Genomic DNA, 22,694 nt, shown 5'->3' on the forward strand with positions numbered 1-22,694 from the left:
GAGCTCCTGTCCAGAATGAGACAAGGTATCAGTGAATCCCTGTCCAGAATGAGACGAGACAGTAGCGTGCTCTTGTCCACAATCAGACGAGACAGCAGCAATCTCCTGTCCAGAATATGAGATATCAATGAGATCCTGTCCTGAATGAGACAAGATATTAGTGAGCTCCTGTCCAGAATGAGACAAGATTTAAGTGAGCTCCTGTGCAGAATGAGAAAAGGAATCAGTGAGCTCATGTCCAGAATCAGACAAGGCAACAGCGAGCTCCTGTATAGAATAAAACAAGATACCAGTGAGCTCCTGACCAGAATGATATGAGAAGCAGCGAGCTCCTGTCTAGAATGAGATGAGGGCACTGCGAGCTCCTGTCTAGAATGAAGCAATATTTAGGTGAGCTTCTCTCCAGAATGAGACAAGACAGCAGTGAGCTCCTGTCCAGAATGAGACAAGGTATCACTGAACTCCTGTCCAGAATGAGACGAGACAGCAGTGAGCTCTTGTCCGCAATGAGACGAGACAGCAGCGATCTCCTGTCCAGAATGAGACAAGATATCAATGAGATCCTGTCCTGAATGAGATAAGATACCAGTGAGCTCCCGTCCAGAATGAGACAAGATTTCAGTGAGCTCTTGTCCAGAATGAGATAAAATAGCAACCAGCTTTGTCAGAATGAGACAATACAAAAGTGAGCTCCTGTGCAGAATGAGATAAGTCAGCAGTGAGCTCCTGTTTAGAATCACAGAATCTCACAGTGCAGAAGAGGACCTTTGGCCTGTCAAGTCTGCACCGACACATGAGAAACACCTGAGCTACCTACCTGATCCCATTTACCAGCACTTAGCCCGTAGTCTTGAATGTATGACATGCCAAGTGCTCATCCAGGTACTTTTTAAAGGATGTGAGGCAACCTGCCTCCACCACCCTTCCAGGCAGCGCATTCCAGACCGTCAGCACCCTCTGGATAAAAAGGTTTTTCCTCACATCCCCTCTAAACCTCCTGCCCCTCACCTTGAACTTGTGTCCCCTCGTGACTAATCCTTCAACTAAGGGGAACAGCTGCTCCCTATCCACTCTGTCCATGCCCCTCATAATCTTGTACACCTCGATTAGGTCGCCCCTCAGTCTTCTCTGCTGCAACAAAAACAACCCAAGTCTATCCAACCTCTCTTCATAACTTAAATGTTTCATCCCAGGCAACATCCTGGTGAATCTCCACTGCAACCCCTCCAGTGCAATCACATCCTTCCTATAATGTGGCGGCGAGAACTGCACACAGTACTCCAGCTGTAGCCTCACCAAGGTTCTATACAACACCAACATGACCTCCCTACTTTTGTAATCTATGCCTCGATTGATAAAGGCAAGAGTCCCATATGCCTTTTTCACCACCCCACTAACATGCCCGTTTTCAGAGATCTCTGGACACACACGCCAAGGTCCCTTTGTTCCTCAGAACTTCCTCGTGTCATGCCTTTCACTGAATACTTCCTTGTCAAATTACTCCTTCCAATGTGTATCACCTCACACTTTCCAGGGTTAACTTCCATCTGCCACTTATCTGCCCATTTGACCATCCCATCTATATCTTCCTGTAGCCCAAGACACTCAACCTCACTGTTAACCATCCGGCCAATCTTTGTATCATCCGCAAACTTACTAATCCTACCCCCCACTTGGTCATCTATGTCATTTATATAAATGACAAATCATAGGGCACCCAGCACGGATCTCTGTGATAGGCCACTGGACACGGACTTCCAGTCACTAAAGCATCCTTCTGTCATCACCCTCTGTCTCCTGCAACTAAGCCAATTTTGAATCCACCTTATCAAATTACCCTGTATCCCACGTGCATTTGCCTTCTTTATAAGTCTTCCATGTGGGACCTTGTCAAAGGCTTTGCTGAAATCCATATAAACTACATCAACTGCACGACCCTCATCTACACATCTGGTCACCTCCTCAACAAACTCAATCAAATTTGTTAGGCATGACCTCCCTCTGACAAAACCATGCTGACTATTTCTGATCAAACCTTGCCTCTCCAAGTGGAGATAGATTCTTTCCTTCAGAATTTTCTCCAACAGTTTCCCTACAACTGACGTGAGACTCACTGGTCTGTAGTTCCCTGGCTTGTCCCTACAGCCCTCCTCAAATAACGGAACCATCCATAGAATGAGACAAGACAACAGCAAGGCCCTGTCTGGAATGAAAGAAGACAGCAACAAGCTCCTGTCCAGAATAAGCCAAGATATCAGTGAGCTCCTGTCCAGAATGAGGCAAGATGTCAGCAAGCTCGGGCACAGAATGAGGCAAGATAGCAACGAGTTCCCATATAGAATTAGGCAAGTTATCGGTGAGCTCCTGTCCCGAATGAGACAAAAGAGCAGCAAGCACCTGTGCAAATACTAGTGCACTCCTGCCCAGATAGCAATGAGGTCCAGTCTGGATATGGATGACGTTTCAGTGAACAGAAGAAATAGGTGCTGGACTAGATAAGTTGTGGGAGTTGTTCCCTCTGGCTGGAGAATGAAGACTATGGGGACATGGTCTCAAGATAAGAGATTGATCATTTCAGACTGAGATGGGGAGAAACATCTTCACTCAGAAGTTGTGAATTTTTGTAATTGTCTATCGCAGTGAATGCTCCATCACTGTGTATTTTCAAGACTTAGATCAATAGATTTTTGGTCTCTCAGGGTATGAAGGGATATGAGGAGCAGGCAGGAAAGTGAAGTCCAGACAGATGATCATATTGACTGGCCAAGCAGTTTCGAGGGGCCAAATGGTCTCCTGTTGCTCCTATTTTGTATGTTCACACAGCATCAAAAATTCCTCTAGAATAGCAAAATACTATGGATGTTGGAAATCTGAAATTAAAACAGAAAGTACTGGAAACACTCAGCAGGTCAGTCAGCATCTGTGGAGAAACAGTTCAGGTTTCAGGAATGTGACCTCTCTCTCTCCAGAGATGCTGACTGTCTTGCTGAGTGTTTACAATATTTCCTATTGGTATAATAAAATTTTGTATGTTGACAAGCAACCGCTGGCATTTCTTTGTCAACATGAATCTAAAAGTGATTAAGTGCTGACAGGCGCAATGAGAATTCATGCCCTGCTTTCGAGTTGACCACAGGTCCTTTTGTAAGATGCAAGTGCTTCCTCTGCTGGTGGAATAAATTTGCAGTTGCAAAAGCAGACAAATGTGGACGCTGTTCTTAAACACAGGCATTTCAGATCAGTCACTCAATTGTCAGTGTCAAGATAAAGTTTCTGTCTTTCAACGACATGCTTTGCTCAAAATGACACAATCTCTGTTCAAAAAGAGCACCTTTTAGTTGTTTTTGTTGGCTATAGATAAAATAATCCGAGGTTGTTCTGGCAAACTGTAACAAGGGCTAACAGGTGTTACGATCCTTGGCCAGACCCCAGGTTGTGGGGGCGATCTGTTTAGGGACCAATAATGTTTTGATTAAAGTAGGCATAGTTTGAGATTTAAGATACCTGCCAATAGAATAAAAATGCAGGATTCTACTGGTTTTGAACAAAGAAAAATAAACTTTACTATACAAGTTCAGAAAGACAAAATAATTTACAATATCTATCTTACACTCAAACATTCAGGTGTGAGGTACATGTGAATTAACAAGCAAACTGTGGTCGAACTGTGGCCTGCTGCAATGTTTCAGTTAAGCTCAATGTAAGCTTGAGGAACAGTACCTCATCTATTAATTAGGTACTTACAGCCTTCCAGAGTCAACACAGTGTTCAATTCAGACCATAATCTCTGCCCCCATTTTGTTTCCTTTGCTTGTTTCAGTTTTTCTCTTTTTTTTTTGCTTTCAGGCAGCAACACACTTGCCCTGGACACATTATTTGTTTCTTGCCCCATCACCATTTCCTTTGGCCCTAGAAAACTAACTCCTCTGTCATTCAATCTCTCCTATTAACCATATCACAGACCTTTGTTTTGTCCTTGTCCCACCCACACCTTGCTCAAAACCTATTACATTTCTAACTTTTTGCAGTTCTGATCTAAGGTCACAGACATGAAATGTTAACTGTTTCTCTATCCACTGTGCTCCCTTACCTGCCAAGTATTTCCAGCATTTTCACAGAATTGTTATGGTGTAGAAGGAGGCCATTCAGCCTATCATGTCTGCACCAGCTCTCTGAGCATTTTAACTTAGTACTAATGAACTCCTTTTCCCCATAACCCTGCACATTGTTTCTATTTAAATAATCATCCAATGCCCTCTTGAATGCCTCAATTGAACCAGCTTCCACCACACTTCCAGGCAGTGCATTCCAAACCCTAACTACTTGCTGTGTGAAAAAGTTATTTCTCATCTCTCATTTGCAAAACATTTTAAAACTGTGCCCTCTGGTTCTCAATCTGTTTACGAGCAGGAATTGTTTCTCCCTATCCACTCTGTCCAGACCCTCATGATTTTGAAAACTTCTAACAAGTCTCCTTTTAGCCTTCTCCTCTTCAAGAAAAGCAGTCCCAACTTCTTTCCTCATAACTGAAGGGTCTCAACCCTGGAACCATTCTCGTAAACCTCTTCTGCACTCTCTCCAATGTGTTCATTTCCTATAATGTGGCGCCCAGAACTGTACACAATGCTCCAGCTGAGGTCTAACCAGTGTCATATATAAGTTCATCATAACTTCACTGCTCTTGTACTTTATGCTCCTGTCAATGAAGCCTAGAATACTGTACGCTTTAGTAACAGCTCTCTCTACCTGTCCTACCACCTTTAATGATTTATGTATATATACACCCAGGTTTTTCTGTTCTTGCACACCCTTTAGAATAGTATACTTTGTTTTATACTGTCTCTCCATGTTCTTTGTACCAAGGTGTATTACCTCACGTTTCTCCGCATTGAATTTCATCTGCCACCTATCTGCCCACTCTACCAGTGTGTCAATGTCCTTTTGAAGTTGTACACTGTCCTCCTCAGTTTACAATTCTCCCAAGTTTTGTGTCGTCCACAAACTTTGAAATTGTTCCCTGCACAACAAGATCTAGATCATTCGGGTTTTACTTCGGATTCCTCATATAGGCTCTAAAATAAACGTTCCCATGAACCGAGCACACGCCAACTACCGAACTTTGCAATCCGAATCTGTTCAGGGCTCCTACTCCCACATTCACAAAAACAAGAATGTTTAATGACAAACCACCTTTCACTTAAGTTAAAAACAAAGTGAAACAAGTGTGTCTCAGTGTTCACCAATAAAAAACATTGCAACTCCTCGAACTCCCGCCAAATCAGAAAACCACTACCACACATGCGCAGGAGGGCGGGCAGTTCATGCGCATGCGCCCTTCTCCCCAAAAACTTGCCGTCCGTACGCACGCGCAGCAGGGTATTGCGTCCCCGGAGCAAGAAATGTGCACGCGCACGAAGTGTACTTGGCGCATGCGTACAAAGTAGCTTGCTGGGGGGTGGGGGCGGTAGTTGGTGAGTTTGGGGAGGGTTTGAATTTTTATTTGAAGTGAGGAGGTTGGCAGGGGGAAGACTGCCTGTCAAAGCTGGGGCAGGGTGAAGAAAGGAATGTTAGTTTGTGGGCAATGTGTGACCTGGCGATTGAATCGGTGAAAGGAGCTGTAATTCAGTGAGTTGGCGAATGGCTGCTTGATTTCGGCGAAGGAGCGGAGGGGCCGCTGGTAAGAATCCGCGCTTTGTGGCCCCGGCGGCCGCTTTATTACTCCCGGCCGGATTGGTTATAGGCCGCCTTCTGTTTGGGTGGATCCTGTGCCGTCCTCGGTCGTTGTAAACTCCTCTTTGCCTGTCCCGACTAGCCGCGCTGGGTTATCCCAGGCTGGGCCGTACTGCATTGCATTGCTGCAATTTACACTCAACCTCTGGCTCTTCTCCAGGATGACTTTTTTTAAAAAATGGATCTAAACCTGCGGAGTTAATTTGAGGTGGAGTGGGTTTCCTTGGCGACAGCTGGTGAGGGGGCAGTCATGCTGCATTCCTGTGCAATTCGCTGTCAAACTTCACTGCACGGTTATGAAGAGTAGGTGAGGACGCGGGTAATGGAAGATCAGTGTGAGATTAGGAAACTGCTGCCATATCAAGTCCTACTGAATAGTTATTATCGACTTTGATTTCTGCCCTACCCTCTTAACCCTTTAACATTCATGTCTTTGTGTTTAAATTCTTCTGTAGCCTATTTTCCTTAGTTCTCTAACTTGCACGAGCTTACCGCACCCCCCCCCCCCAACTCGTTCTTTGTCTCTAGCCCTTTTGCATCTTTCCCCCTTCCTTTTGCCCAGTAAGGGTGGCTATGCCTTCAGCTGCACTAAAGATAAATCCTTAAATCCCTTTGCTTCTCAAACTCTGCTTCTTTAATACCCCTCGGTGACACCCATGGGTCATCCACCTTAATGTTTTTTAGGATTGATTTCTGTTTTCGTCAGATTTCTGTGATATTCTGGAGATTCTTCTACATGAAAGTTGATATATAAATAAAGTGGTGTAGCAGTTCACAACAAGTCTGCAATTGAGAGGATCTTTAACTTTAGGAATGCTGTGTGTTGTCTGTGCAATGACAGTGCAGTAATGTGCACTAAAGTGACCTGATCTTTGGTAGACTGTGAAAAGTGAAGCTGACCTCCATCTCCCAGTTACTTTGCTAATTGATTTGTATCCCTGGTGGGGAATCTGAAGCAGTCAGTCCACTTGGTTTTTAAAAATTCATTCTTTTATGGAATGTGGGTGTCGCTGGCAAGGCCAGCATTTGTTGCCCATGACTAACTGCCCTTAAACTGCCATAGGGGCTTGCTAGGCCATTTCAGAGGGCATTTAAGAGTCAACCACATAGCTGTGGGTCTGGAGTAACATGTAGGCCAGACCAGGTAAGGACAGCAGATTTCCTTCCCTAAAGGGCATTAGTAAACCAGATGGGTTTTTACAATCACTGTCTCCTGTCCATGGAAGATTGCTGCTGATACCTGTCAACGCATGTTCCATGCATGCACAGAAACCAATGACGTGATTTGCAGGAGACACAGTGCCGGTTGGAACTTATTCGAACTCTGAAGCCGTTCACCCATTTTCTGAGCCCTGTTTCGGGAGGTCAGTCAGGGGCAGCCTCTCTGCAGTTTCCAGAGATAAGGCCGCAATCCGTTTGCAGCTGTGTGGCTTGTTCCTGGTGACAGACCTGGATTAAGTGGAAGAGGCTTTGGAGCGGGAGGCTCAGAAACTGCACAGAGGCCGCAATCCCAAACATTATAAAGAGACTGGTGCTGTGATAGTTTTGATTTCAGCTTGTGATGACAGTGCATGTGCCCTGCTGCATTTGCCCCCTATAAAGCTGTTAACTGTGCTTACAGCTGCTCATGTGCAGCATAGGCAACAAACGCAGAATTTTACAACAATTGATGATAGTTTCATGGTCACCATTACTGATACTTTTAACTCCAAATTTTATTCATTGAATTTAAATTCCACCAGCTGCCACAGTGGGATTTGAACCCATGTCCCCTGAACATTAACTTGGACTTCTGGGTTACTTTTCTAGTGACATTACCACTACGTTACAATCTCCTCTTGACTCCCCCACCCCCGATACTAAATAAAATTGTTTGTGGTTTGACATTCATTTCTTTTTGTAAAATAGGCTCAATTAACTGATCTGATTCTTTTCTTTGTTAAAACACTAAAGTTGTAAAGCAAGAGGAAACGTTGAAGCAGAAATACACTTTTGAACATTGGAATTTGGTTGAGATGAAATTGATTTTGGAACCAGCTTCTGTGAAATGACAGACGCAACAACAACACAAAACATTTATGCTTGACCAGTAAAGTTAACGTGAAGCTGCATCTGTGGAGTTTGCAGCATAATTTGCCCACAAAGTATGTTGAACCATGTGCTTTAAATTCATAACTTGTATGTATGCTTTTACTGTGGAGGGAAGAAGTTTGTGAAAAATCATCTTTTGCTTTCACAGTACAATCGTGGAAGGAGTTCCTTTTTTCATGATATTTGATCCTACGGTCTTCAACTTATAGAAGATTTTATTTAAGTATTTGAAGAAAATGGGAACACCAGGAGCTGGAAGGAAACGAACACCAATTAAAGATAGATTCTCAGCTGAAGATGAAGCCCTGAGCCACATTGCCAGAGAGGTTGGTTGAATTTCATTTGGATGCATTTAGATCATTGTAATCTGGCTGTAATTGTCGGTTATGATGGGATACTCTTGGCTTGTCTTAAATTTATAGTTTAAATTCGCTTCCTGCAGGGTACACAGTGTTCCGAGCAGAGGCTTGTGATATATTTTGTATGAACTGAACTGCGTTTCTTGTCGTGCAGACCACAGCTTCAGTACTGGAAAGGAATGCTATGGAGCTCTTAAAAATTTAAGGGGCTCTCTAATGTGAATAAACATCTATAAATAGTCTTCTCTTTGATAAGTACTGTATGGTTTAGTAACTGTTGTACCTGTTGGTCTCTAAATTTCACAGCCAAGTGAAATACACGAGGTCCAAAAATACTTTTCGTTTTTTCTTCTGTCGGGGTTATATCAGTGTCCGTGATTTGCTTGTATGTCATCTGAAGGATCATGTTTTGTCATGCCAAGTGTGTTATGTTTTAATTCATAAGCTCATGACTAGGTTTCTCTTTTTGTTTGCACTTTCTAAAACAGGTTTTGTGTGGTGAATAATTTGTCAGGTGCTTGGTGTGGACTGGCATCCATGGAAGAAATAATAGTGTGTACATATTTATGCAAGTGAATTGGAATGTGGGGTTTGGGGAGAGAGCCATTGGTGTTCAGAGTTTTAGCATTCATAAATGTTTAAAACTGAAAAAAATCTGAACCACAACCCATTCGCTTCTGGGACAAAGGTAGATGTGTGTGTGGGTAGGGGAGCAGGTGCAGTGAATACTCTACCAGGAGGTGGGCTGGCAGTTTAAATATTTTAATGAGGTTGGCAGTCTCTGATTCAAGACTTGATTGAAACATTTAAGATCCTGAGGGGTCTTGACAGGGTGGATGTGGAGAGGATGTTTCATCTTTTGGGAGACTCTAGAACTAGGGGCCACTGTTTAAAAAATAAGGGGTCGCCCATTTAAAACAGATGAGGTGAATTTTTTTCACAGAGGATTGCAAGGCTTTGGAACACTCTCCCTGAGAAGGTGGTGGGAGCAGAGTCTTTAAATATTTTTAAGGCAGAGGTGGATAGATTCTTGGTTAGCAAGGGGCTGATAGGTTATCAGCAGTAGGGGGATGCAGATTTCATGTTACTAGCAGATCAGCCATGATCTTATTAAATGGTGGAGCAGGCTTGAGGGGCTGATGGCCTACACCTGCCCCTTGTTTGTATGTTCGTATGTACTACTTGTTGACCAGGAGGAGCAGGAATGCTTCTGCTTCTTCCTCGTAGAAAGGTCATGAGGCCCCTTTCCCCCCACAATTCGGGTTGAAATTGATAGCCTCTGTAGTTCCGATTTAAAGCTGCAGACCACTGTTGGTTTTGTTCTTTGGGAGGCGGTAGTGCTGCATTGGATTCTTTTAAGAAACCTCTGTCTTAGCAGGGCTTGACATTTAGGAAGGACAGGCAAAAAGGAGAAGGAGGTGGTGTTGTGCTGATGAGGGATGGGATCAATATATTAGTAAGGGAGGATCTCAGATTGTAAGAAGAAAATGTGGAATCTATTTGGGTGGAGCTAAGAAACAGCAAGCAGCAGCAAACATTAGTAGGAGTTATTTAAAGGCCACCAAACAGTAGTGGTAGTGTGGGCATGGTGTTGAGCAGTAGATTAGAGAAGCATGTAGCATGGGTAATACAGTAATCATGGGTGACTTCAATCTGCATATAGACTGAGTAAACCGAATGAGCACAAATGCTGTGGAGGACGAGTTTTTGGAATGTGTTAGGAATGGATTTCTAGATCAGTATGTAGGGGAACAGGCTATTTTAGATCTAGCGTTAAGTAACAAGAAAGGGCTAGTTAATCTTGTTTTAAAAATCCTTTAGGTGTGAGTAACCATAATATGATAGAATTTTATATTCTGTTTGAAAGTGAGATAGTTCAATCCGAAGCCAGGGTGTTAAATTTGGACAACGGAAATTATTAAGGTATGAGGGCCAAATTGGCTTTGGTGGATTGGAAAAATACATTAAAAGGTATGATGCTGTATGGGTAATGGGTAGTCTTTAAAGAATTATAACATAGTTTATAGCAATTATATGTTTCTTCAAGGCACAAGAATTGAAAATGAAAGGTCAGTTAACTGCGGCGAACAAAGCAAGTTAAGCATTATATAAGTCTAAAAGATAAAGCTGCCAGAAATACAAGTGAACCTGAGGATTGAGAGCATTTTAGAATACAGCAAAGGAGTGCCAAGAAACTGATAAAGGGAGAATAGAATATAAATGTAAATGAGCATAAAGCATAAATGGACTGTAAAAGCTATATGTATGTAAAAAGAAAATGTTTAGCTAAGACACATGTCAGTCCATTACAGGAAGAGTCAGGAGAATTTATAATGGGGAATAGAAAAATGGCAGACAACCTAAATGATTACTTTGTATCTGTCTTCACTGAAGAAGATACAAGAAACCTCCCAGAATTAGAGATCCAAGGGATGAGGGAGAGTGAGGAATTGAAGGAAATTAGTATTAGAGAGAAGACTATTGGAAAAAATAATGGGACTGGAGGTTGCTAAATCCCTGGGACCTGATGATCTGCATCCCAGAGCGTTGAAAGAAGTAGCAACGGAGATGGTGGATGCAGTGGTAGTGGATGCAGTGGTGGTTATCTTCCAAAACTCTAGATTCTGGAATCATTCCTGCAGATTCAAAGGTAGCAAATGTCACCAAACTAGTTAAGAAGGGAGGGAGAGAGAAAATGGGTAACTACAGACTTGTTAGCCTTATATCAGCAGTAGGAAAAATGCTGGAATCTGTTAGAAAGTATGTGATAAATGGACACTTGGATAATAATGATTGAGCATAGTCAACATGGATTTATGAATGGGAAATCATGTTTGATGAACCTGTTGAAGTTCTTTGAGGACTTTAGGAACAGAATTGGATGTAGTAGGATGAAGTGGATGTAGTATACTTGGATTTTAGAAAGCTTTTGATAAAGTTCCCCACTGAAGGTTGATTAGCAAAATTAAAACACCAGGGATAGGAGGTAATATACTGGCATTGATTAAGGATTGGTTAACAGGCAGAAAACAGAGTAGGACTAAATGGGCCATTCTGGGATTGGCAGCCTGTGACCAGTGAGATGCCACAACGATCAGTACTTGTGCCCCAGCTGTTCATAATATATGTGAACCTCCTCATCTGCCGCTATCCCTGGAGCAGGTTGCGCCTGTCTTCCTGGGCGCTTCCGACCAGAAGCAAGAGCCCACGACTTGCCTCACCGGGTAAGTGAGAAAAACGATGAGTAGTGGTATTTCACCAGCGGCCGAGGCCTCACACTTATTCTGCACCCCTCATGTTTCTTAACAGTGCCAGACTAGAGTCAAGCTCAATAGCGTCGTCTTTCCCTGCGGATTCTGCCAAGCCCATTCCCTTGGCTGTGGTTTCATTAGATAGTGCATAGGAACAGTGGGAATCTCGTTCATCCATTCATGCATTTCACTTTTTAGATGACGAGGCATTTGACTATTTGAATACACTCACGCAAGTGCCTTATCCAAGTCTTTGTGTGGCTCATCCACATTCTGTAAACCTCTAGTGTTTCCACAGCTGGGAGGCCGTGGGCCGCACCGGTGTTAGGGTGAGGACTCGGGTTATGTGATACACACTGATTGAGGGGCTGACACTTCCGAGTTACCAAACGTGTTGTTCCATTCTCGGAGAAGCATGTAGCAGAGTGCTGTTCTGGTTTGTTGTCCGAGGGCTTTACCAAGAATTCTATTACTGCTATTAGGTGCTATTACTGAAGCCTGCCACCGTAAGATGAGGAAAAAAAAACATGTATCCATACTTAAGTTTTCGCCCATCACTGCCAAGTTAAATAAACCGCATCTATTTATTTCGCTTCATAAATTAACTTTGCTTTGCGTGATTTCCTTTCTTTCTGCCACTTTTGTACTCGGTGCTGCCGTCAACCACATGCTGTCCTCATTCAGAATGCTGCATCCTGGCACCGAGGGTTGGTGTATAACATCACCAGCTCAAATCTTGGCGATTTGGATGTCTATGGTTTCATAACTTGTTGCTGAAGATTTGCAGCATTTTGAGCATCGGGGATATTGCTAGTCTAGACTTTGCTGGGTGAAGGATCTGTATCTTTGTATATTTAGGAATCGCATTAGACTGTTGTTCATTTCAAACCAGTTGCCTCTTGCACCCAGCACAAACCAAAAATATTTAGGCTCAGAGCCTTCCGTCAATTCCATAATCTCTGTTTCAAGGCACTTATACTTATGCCTTTTTTATTTCCATGCCTTTTCGAGTGCCTTGTTGTCGTCCTCGTAACGGACTACGATCCCTGTTCCTTCCTGAATATGACATCAGGTTTCATCAGGAGCCATCTTTGGCTGTAAGCCTCGGCTCCAGGTGCGATGCCCAGCCGTACTTGGCGACATACTGGTGCAGTTGGTCTCGGATCTTATGGTGCTTAATTCTTGCATTTTTAACAAACGGGCAACATCCAGAGATGTGAGCGAGGGATTTGTTTAGCGCCTCGTATCTCTGACAGCCTTTAATTGTATTTGGCTGACCCCAAGTTAGGGTTGTGTCCTCAGGGTAGTGTCCTAGGCCCAACAATCTTCAGCTGCTTCATCAATGACCTTCCTTCCATTATAAGGTTAGAAGTAGGGATGTTTGCTGATGATTGCACAATGTTCACCATTCGCGATTTCTCAGATACTGAAACAGCCCGTGTCCAAATGCAGCAAGACCTGGACAGTATCCAGGCTTGGATAAGTGGCAAGTAACATTCATGCCACACAAGTGCTAGACAATGACCATTTCCAACAAGAGAGCATCTAACCATTGTCCTATGACATTCAAAGGCATTACCATCACTGAATCCCCCACTATCAACATCCTGGGGGGTTCCCATTGACCAGAAACTGAACTGGACTAGCCAAATAAATACTGTGGCTACAAGAGCAGGTCAGAGGCTAGGAACCCTGTAACGAGTAACTCTCCTCCTGACTTCCCAAAGCATCTCCACCATCTACAAGGCACAAGTCGGGAGTGTGATGGAATACTCCCCACTTGCCTGGATGAATGCAGCTCCAGAAACACTCAAGAAGCTTGACAGCATCCAGGACAAAGCAGCCTGCTTGATTGGCACCACATCCACAAACATCCACTACTTCTACCACTGTGCACAGTGGCAGCAGTGTGTGTATTCTACAAGATGTACTGCAGGAACTCATCAGGGGTCCTTGGACAGCGGCTTCCAAACCCATGACCACTACCATCTAGAAGGACAAGGGCAGCAGACACCTGGAACACCACCACCTGGAAGTTCCCCTCCAAGCCACTCACCATTCTGACTTGGAAATATGTCATCTCCATTCCTTCACTGTTGTTGGGTCAAAACTCGGGAACTACCTCCCCCAGTAGCACTGAGGGTGTACCTATACCACATGGACTACAGCGGCTCAAGAAGGTGGCTCACCACCACATTCTCATGGGCAATAAATGCTGGCCTAGCCCACATTCCATGAATGAATAAAAAAGATATGTATCAATGATTTGTATGTGGGGATCAAATCTAATATTTCCAAGATCGCAGATGACACAAAGTTAGGTGGGAACATGTGTTGTGAGGAAGATGCAAAGTGGCTTCAAGAGGATTTGGATAGACTTAGTGAGCGGGCAAGAACATGGCAGGTGGAATATAATATGGAAAACGGAGAGGTTATTCATAGACTCATAGACATTTATAGTACAAAAGGGGGCCATTTGGCCCAGCGCTCGGCCCATAGCCCTGGAGGCTATGGCAATGCAAGCAAGTATCTAAATACTTATTAAATACTACAAGAGTTTCTGACTCGACCGCTCTTTCAGACAGTTCCAGACTCCCACCATAGAGGTTTCTGGGTGAAAAAATTTCTCCTCAACTCCCCTCTTACCCTTCTACCTCTTTCCATAAATCTCTGCCCCCTGGTTATTGACCGCTCTACTAATAGAAAAAGTGCATTCCTATCCACCCTATCTATGCCCCTTATAATCTATATCCCTCTATCACGTCCCTTCTGAACCTTCGCTGCCTCAAGGAAAACAACCCCAGCCTATCCATTCTTTGCTCATAGCTCTCTCACTCCAGTCCAGGCAGCATTCTGGTAAGTTTCCTCTGCACCTTCTTCAGTGCAATCACACCCTTCCTATAATGTGGTGACCAAGACTGCACGCAGTACTCCACTTGTGGCCTAACCAGCATTTTATACAGTCCCAGCATAACCTCCCTGCTCTTGTATTCTATGCCTCGGCTAATAAAGGCAAGTATCCCATATGCCTTCTTAACCACCTTATCTAGCTGCCCTGCTACCTTCAAGGATCTATGCATATGAACACCAAGGTACCTCTGATTTTCAGTACTTTCCAGGGTCCTACTATTCATAGTGTAACCCCATGCCTTGTGAGACCTTCCCAAGTGCATTACTTCACACTTTTCCAGGTTGAATTGCATTTGCCACTGCTCTGCCCACCTGACCATTCCATTGATATCCTCCTGCAGTATATGGCTATCCTCTTCACTATTTACCACCCTACCAATTTTCATGTCAAATGCAAACTTCTTGATCACATCCGCTACATTTAAGTCCAAATCATTTACGTACACTACAAACAGTAAGGGCCCCAGCACTGAACCCTGCGGAACCCCACTGGAAACAGACTTCCAGTCACAGAAACACCCCTCTGCATCACCCTCTGCTTCCTGCCTCTCAGCCAGTTTTGGACCCAATGTGCTACTTTGCTTTGGATTCCATGGGGTCTTACTTTCTTGACCAGTCTGCCATGAAGAACCTCATGAAAAGCCTTGCTGAAGTCCATGTAGACCACATCAAATGCATTAACCTCATCAACACTCGTGGTTACCTCCTCAAAGAATTTGATCAAATTTGTCAAACATAACCTTCCCTTAACAAATCCATGCTGACTATCCCTGATGAATCTGTGTCTCTCCAAGTGCAGATATATTCTGTTCCTCAGAATTCTTTCTAGTAACTTCCCCACCACTGAGGTTAGACTGAGTGGCCTGTTATTTCCTGGTCTATCCATTCCTCCTTTTTTAATGGACAACGTTAGCAGTCCTCTTGCACCTCACCTGTGGCTAGAGAGGACTTGAAAATTACTGCCAGGGCCCCTGATATCTCTTCCCTTGCCTCCTTCAACAGCCTGGGATACATCTCGTCCAGGCCTATGGATTTATCCACTTTTAAGACCATTAACCGTAGTACCTCCTCTCTCTCTCTTAATTTCTTTGAATATTTCACAGTTCTCCACCCTGATGTCTATCCCTGTGCTGTCCTTTTCCATTGTGAAGACCGACGCAAAGTATTCATTGAGGACTGTACCCATGTCTTCCGGGTCCACACACACATTACCTCTATGGTCCTTAATTGGCCCTACTCTTTCCCTAGCTATTCTCTTGCTCTTTATATATTTCAAAAACTCCTTTGGGTTTTCCTTTATTCTACCCACCAATGTTTTCTCATGCACTCTCTTAGCTTTGCTAATTTCCTTTTTAAGTTCCCCCCTGCACTTTTTATACTCCTCTAGGACTCTGCCATATTGAGCCCTCAGTATCTACCATAAGCTTCTCTTTTTCTCTTAATCCTAACCGTTGTGCCCCTTGCCATCTAGGGTTTTCCGGACTTGATCCCCCACTTTGTTTTTTTCGGGAACATACTTGCCCTGTGCTCTCGCTATTTCCTCCTTGAATGCCTCCCACTCCTCTGACTCAGTTTTATCTGCAAGTAGTTGCTCCCAGTCCACTTGGGCCAAGTCGTATCTCATGTTAGTGAAATGAGCCTTTCCCCAGTTTGGAACTTTTATTCTTGGCCCAAGCTTATACTTTTCCATAACTATCTTAACTCTAACTGAGTTATAGTCACTATCTCCCAAATGCTCCCTTACTGATATACCTCCTCCTGTTTGAACTCATTTCGGAATATTAGGCCCAGAACTGCCCCCTACCTTTTTGGGCTTTCTACGTACTGGATAAAAAAAGTTCACCTGGATGCAACTTAATTTTGCTCCCTCCCTACCTTGCACACTAGAACTGTCCCAGTTAATATTTGGATATTTAAAATCCCTTACTATTTCTGCCCTATTATTCTTACACTTCTGAAATTTGATTACATATTTGATCCTCTCCCCCTGACAGTTTGGGATCCTATTGTATACACCCAATAATGCATTTGCCCCTTTGTGTTTTTTACTTCTACCCATATGGCCTCTTTTGATGATCCTTCCAAGATATCATCCTCCTTACTGCTATAATTGATTCCTTGATCAATATTGCGAACCCCCCCCCTTCTATCTCCCTTTCTAACTCGTCTGAATGCCCTATAACCAGGGATGTTGAGCTGCCAATCCTGCCCTCCTTTTAGCCAAGTCTCGGTCATAGCTATAATATCATTCTCCGTGTGCCTATCTGCCCTCAGCTCATCTGTCTTATTCCTCAGGCTCCATGCATTAAAATATATTCCGTTTAGCCTCAATTATTTCTTACCTAGCCTATGTTTCCTCTGCCCTCCAGATTCACTTACTAGCGTTCTAACTTCTAATTCCATCTCAGCTTCTCTCCCCTCTGAACTACTTTTCAGGATCCCACCCCCCTGCCAATTTAGTTTAAATCCGTCCTAACGGCATTTGCAAATCTCTCTGCAAGGATGTTGGTTCAGATGTAACCCATCCAACATACAGGTCCCACCTTCCCCAGAAATGGTCCCAATGCCCCAGGAATATAAAGCCCTCCCTCCTGCACCATCTCTCTAACCATGCATTCATCTGCCCTATCCTTCTGGTCCTGTGTGGCACTGGGAGTAATCCGGAGATTACTACCTTTTGAAGTCCTGCTTTTCAATTTCCTACCTAACTTCCTAAAGTCTGCTTGCAGGACCTCATTTCTCTTCTATGACATTGGTCCTAACATGGACCACGACCACTGGCTGTTCATCCTCCCCGTTCAGAATGCCCTGCAACTGCTTCATGACATCTTTAACCCTGGCACCCAGGAGGCAACATACCATCCTGGAATCATGTCTACGGCTGTAGAACTGCCAGTCTACTCCCCTCACAATCTAATCCTCTACCACTAGTGCACTTCCATACTTCTTCCCGCCCACCCACCCCTGAGCAGCTGGACCGCCCACAGTGCCATGGTCTTGGCTCTGGTTGGCCTGCACAGGTCACCCCTTTTTCCAAGGCCTAAAAGCGAGTGAGTTGCACTCAGGGGATCCCTCACCACCTGCCTGGTCCCCTTCTTCTGTCTCGCTCTCATGCATTCCCTCTCTGCTTGCACTTCCTTAAGCTGCGGGGTGACCACGTTTTGAAACGTGCAATCCGCGAACCTCTCAGTCTCTTAGTGCACTGTAGTGTCCCCAGCTGCCGCTCAAGTTGCTCCAGTCGGAGGCACCTCCTGCACACATGGTCATTCAGCCCACCAGGAGTGTCTAGCGTTTCCCACGTAACGCAGGATATGCAAATCATGGGACTGAGCTTCCCAGACACATCTTAACTAAACATAATCTGGACCCTTGCTTTTATTTGACCCCCCCTCACTCCCAAAGCCTCGGTGTTTTGACCCCCCCTCGCTCCCAAAGCCTCGGTGTTTTGATCCCCCCTCGCTCCCAAAGCCTCGGTGTTTTGACCCCCCTCGCTCCCAAAGCCTCGGTGTTTTGACCCCCCTCGCTCCCAAAGCTAAACTGAAGTCCCCACCGCTCTCCATGCCCTCTTCAAACTGAAGAAGGACTTTGGTTAGAGGAACAGATTGCCGAGTATTTCTTAAATGGTAAGAGACTAGAAAGTGTAAGTGTACAAAATGACCTGTGGGTCCTCGTCATTAAGTCATTGAAAGCTAACATGCAGGTGCAGCAAGCAATTAGGAAGGCTTGTGATATGTTAGCCTTTATTGCAAGAGGGCTTGGCCTAAATAGCCAAGTGGTTATGGTACTGGGTTTGTAACCCCAAGATCAAGAGTTCAAATCTCACAATGGCAAACTATGAAACAATATAACTTCATCTGAAACAGATGGAAACAGGTTTACTCAAAAGAGTATCAAGAGTTCAAATTTCACTAATGACAAACTATGAAACAATCAAGAGTTCAAATCTCACAATGGCAAACTATGAAACATGTAACTTCATCTGAAACAGATGGAAACAGGTTTGTACTCGAAAGAGTATCAAGAGTTCAAATCTCACCATGGCAAACCATGAAACAATGTAACTTCATCTGAAACGGATGGAAATGTGTTTGTACTCGAAAGAGTTTATTGCAAGAGGATTTGTGTACGCAAGTAGTGGAATCTTGCTTCAATTGTATAGAACCTTGGTTAGACCTCACCTGGAATACTGTGTGCAATTTTGGTTCCCTTACCTTTGGAAAAATATTGCCATCGAGGGAGTGCAGCAAAAATTCACCAGACTTGTTCCCAGGATGGCAGGACTGTCCTGTGAAGCGAGATTAGGGAAACTGGGCTTGTATTCTCTGGAGTTTTGAAAAATGAGAGAAGATCTCATTGAAACCTACAAAATACTTAAAGGGATGGACAGGGTAGATGCGGGTAAGATGTGTCCCCTGGTTGGGGAGTCTAGAACCACGGTATACAATTTAAAAGTTAGGGGGAAGCCATTTAGGACTGAGATGAGGATAATTTTTTTTACTCCGAGGGTTGAGAGCCTTGCAATTCCATACCCCAGGGGCCTCTGGAAGTTCAGTCATTGAGTGTGCTTATTCAAAGATTGAAGATTTCTCAATACCAATGACATAAAGGGATAGCGTGAGAGAAAGGCATTGAAGTGTAAGGTCAGCTATGATCGTATTGAATGGTGGAGCAGGCACGATGGGCTGAATGGCCTACTCCTGCACCTACGTTCCTAGGGCATCCCTAGATTATCTCAGTCAGCAAACAGGGTTCAAAACTTAACAGGTGGGTTGGAGAAAAAAGGAGGCAGGAAGGACTCCACTTAGATCTTCTCCCTAAGTTGTTTGTCCTCAGCTCTGCTGAGAAAACGTCTGCTCAAAAACCTAAAAGGTTGGCTTGTCACATGGCCTACGACAACTGCAAGGGGCATTCAAAAAAAGCCTTGTCTCTGTATTTCCAAGCGGACTTGATTAGCTCATATCTGGAAGCTAACTTAGCCAGGGTCCTATTGTCCAAATGGTTAGTCTTAAGGGCTTGTCTCCAACAGTTGAATACCTGAGGTGATTGCCATAGATGCCTTGCTAATGAGACAGGGGGTGTGAGACCTCCACACTCCGCAAAAGTCATTGTCCTTGATGGACTTTGCATGCAGATTGCCACTGAATTGGAACATGGAATGTATTGTAATACAAATTTGGGTTAGCCATCCTGGGCGTTGAGTTCAAGTCACTTTTGTCTCTGGTTTTAAAAAGTCTGTTTGTCAAAGTTCAGTACACCTTTCCAGCCAATGGATTAAAAATCATTTGGCATAGAGCAGATCTTCCTAACCTGGATTTCAATATTTTGGAATGACATTGACAAACTGCTAAATATTGTGAGGAAAAATGGTTAACTTTCAACAGCAAAACTGAAGTGGAAAGTCAGGAGGAGGTATGAAACGTTTTAAAAATAAGCTTTTGCAGTGCAAAACGGGGTTCAGACTTTGTTTTATTCTGTCCGCATACATGAGCTCTAACTGGTAAACCTTTGGAAACTCCAAAAGAAGGGACACTTGATCAGAAGAGAGAATTAAGAGGGAGGTCAGCATGTCCAATTTGCAGGACCATTACAACCAATTCCAAAACTGCAAAAGTTCAATAAACGGCAATGAAAAATTATTTCAATAATGGTTGACGTTAGGTGAACTGCACTGCCCATCTTCACATAATGCCATGGGATCGTTCATGTCCACCTGAGCGGTCAGACAAGGCTTCAGTTTAATGTCTCAGCCAAAAGACAGCATTTCAGACAGCCATTTTTATTGGCAATTGCTATGAAATGGGGCTTGAACTTAGACCCATGACCTTTTGATCGAGCGGCAGGAGTAGTCACCAAAAGCTCCTGGGAAGTAGAAGAACAATATTTTATACTTGAGCACTGTCATGATGATGTTGAAACATCATGATGTGTTGCAAGCGACTGTGGTTACGCACATTCCCATTAAGTATGAAGTTGCAAATTTATTTAACATTTACTGGAGTCTGAGATCACATGAAATTTTATTACATGAAGTAAATATTTAATATGTATAAGACACCGGAGAAAGATTTCCAGGGAAAATCATGTTCCAGTACAGAAACGGGTTATTCAGATGTCAGGTTGGTACTATTTTCTTTGCCTGACCTATCTAATCTTGCCTTCTAAAGATGTAATGTATGATTCTAATGTATGTATTAGGCCAAACATTAATTTTGTAACAAATGCTTCCTAGCCATTGTTATAAGCATGTATTACCACTTCAGAAATGTGGTTTGCCTTTGCTTTTACCATAAATCTTTTTGCCAATAAAACTCTTAGCCCATAACTTCTCCAGAGTCCAGTGGTAGCTTCACTGGCTATTCGAGCTCCTCCGTTCATGAACTGCAAATTGTTCAAAACTTGCTGTGAGGCAAAGTGTAGTCATCTAAGTCCTACTTGTCAATCAGGCTTATCTTTACCAACACCTATTGGCTTTCCATTCTCCACTATTCAAGAAAAGGAGAGAGAAAACAGGGAACTGTTGGGCAGTTAGCCTGATAGTCATCAGGAAAGTGCTGGAAACTATTATTAAGGAAGTCTTAACAATGCACTTAGAAAAGTGTTGCATGATTAGAACAAATTAACATAGTTCTAGGAAAGGGAAATCCTGTTTGACAAATTTATCCTAGTTTTTTGAACTGTAACGAGGAGGGTGGGTCCAGTTATCTCACTTTGCTAGATGGCTATAGCATGCATCAGAATAACACCAAAAGTATGGATTGAATTCCTGTTCTGACTGAGGTCGAGTTGGGACCTGCCTCCTCTCCCTGCTGCTGAGAATGGAATGTAATGGTCCACTGTATGTAATGTGGGGAATAACAAAACTAAAGAGCTCACCAAGAAAACAAAGTGAATACAGGAGAAGCTTCTTTACCCAACATGGTGAGAAAACGGAACTCATGATGATATGGAGGAGCTGAGGTGAACCGCACAGAGACATTATTCACCACTGACAAGAACTGCCAAGAAAACAGCTCAGAATGAAGCACCGGCAGACAATTAGCCAAGGACCTACCTTTGGCAGAGCACATGAATGAATAAACTAGTAGAGTAGGGTAGATAAAGGGGAATCCGTAGATGTAGTATACTTAGATAAGGCACCACACAAAAGGTTAGTGCACGAGATAAAGTCTCTTGGAGTTGGGGGTGATATGTTAGCAAAGATGGGGGATTAGTTAATGGACAGGAGGAAAAGTGTAGGGTTAAATGGGACATTTTCAAGTTGGCAGTTTGTAACTTGAGTGCTGTAAGGATCAGTGCTGGGTCTCAGCTATTTACGATTTATGTGAATGACTTGGAGAGTAATGAGTCGAAGTTCACTGTCTGTACAAGGCTTGGTGGAAAGGTAAATTTGAAAATGCTCATGTTCAGAGACTTGGGTATGCTCATACAAGGAATGCAGAAAATTCGCATTCAGATACTGCAAGCAATTAGGAAGACAAATGGCATGTTGACCTTTATTTCAAGGGGATTGGAGTACAAGATTAAACAAGTCTTGCTACATTTTAATGGTGCTTAGGTGGGACCATACCTGGAATACTATATGCTGTTTTGGTCTCCATATTTACAGAAGCATATACTTGCACTCTAGAAGGTCTTGTGGCTCAGAGGGTAGCGTCCCTGCCTTGAACCAGAAACTCCAGCATCAAGTCCCACTCCAGGACTTGATAGCCAAGGAAGGTGCGCTCATATCGTGGCCAAACAGGTTGAGTATCAACTTGTAAATCCTTCCAACATATGCCAGAAGCAGGCGGTAAGAGCAGGAATGATTCTTGGTTAGCCATGTGATGGAAAGAAATTGGAGCCTCTGTTCTTATGATCTATAGTTCCAAGCTATAACATGCATATAAAAGTGAATGAGTGAATGTTACTACATGTGGGGTGGGGTAGGGGGGCTCAGTTGGCTGGACGACCAGTGTGGGTCAGGTTGCTGCTAACAACATGGGGATCTCCATTCTGGCTGGGGTGGATTCAGGACCTGCCTCCTTGCCCTACTCGTGGTGGTCGTAGTTCTGTGGGTCAGACCTGCACTTTGGCAGAAAACTGAAGAAGATGATACTTGCAATGGAAGCGGTACAACAGAGGTTTCTGAGATTGTTCTCTGCAATGAGAGGGTTGTACTATGATAAAATGCTGAGTAAATTGGGATTGTATTCTTTGGATGTTAGAAGAATGAGAGGCAATCTCATTGAAACATTCAAGATTATGAAGGGACTTGACAGGATAGATACTGAGACGTTGTTTCCCCTAGCTGAGGAATCTGGAACAATGGGGCACAGTTTCAGGATAAAGGATTGGTTATCTAGGACTGAGATGC

The 22,694-nt window shown here is 43.7% G+C and overlaps 1 protein-coding gene across 25 annotated transcripts in view; it reads left to right on the top strand.

Moving 5' to 3' along the window:
• Positions 1-5,431: 5,431 nt before the first annotated feature.
• Positions 5,432-22,694, top strand: part of lrrfip2 (leucine rich repeat (in FLII) interacting protein 2) — a 210,193-nt gene continuing 192,930 nt past the window's right edge. For 23 of the 25 annotated variants that reach the window (XM_041189811.1, XM_041189816.1, XM_041189822.1 and 20 more), the window contains exons 1-2: positions 5,464-5,677; positions 7,970-8,147. In XM_041189811.1, the coding sequence (XP_041045745.1) occupies positions 8,058-8,147 (90 nt within the window). In that variant the 5' untranslated portion in view covers positions 5,464-5,677; positions 7,970-8,057. Of the gene's footprint in view, positions 5,678-7,683; positions 7,875-7,969; positions 8,148-22,694 lie in introns of all 25 variants that reach the window. The other 2 variants (XM_041189812.1, XM_041189833.1) reach the window with 1 other exon arrangement.

The sequence above is a fragment of the Carcharodon carcharias genome, chromosome 6 (genome assembly GCF_017639515.1).
Source record: "Carcharodon carcharias isolate sCarCar2 chromosome 6, sCarCar2.pri, whole genome shotgun sequence".
NCBI classification, from domain to species: domain Eukaryota; kingdom Metazoa; phylum Chordata; class Chondrichthyes; order Lamniformes; family Lamnidae; genus Carcharodon; species Carcharodon carcharias.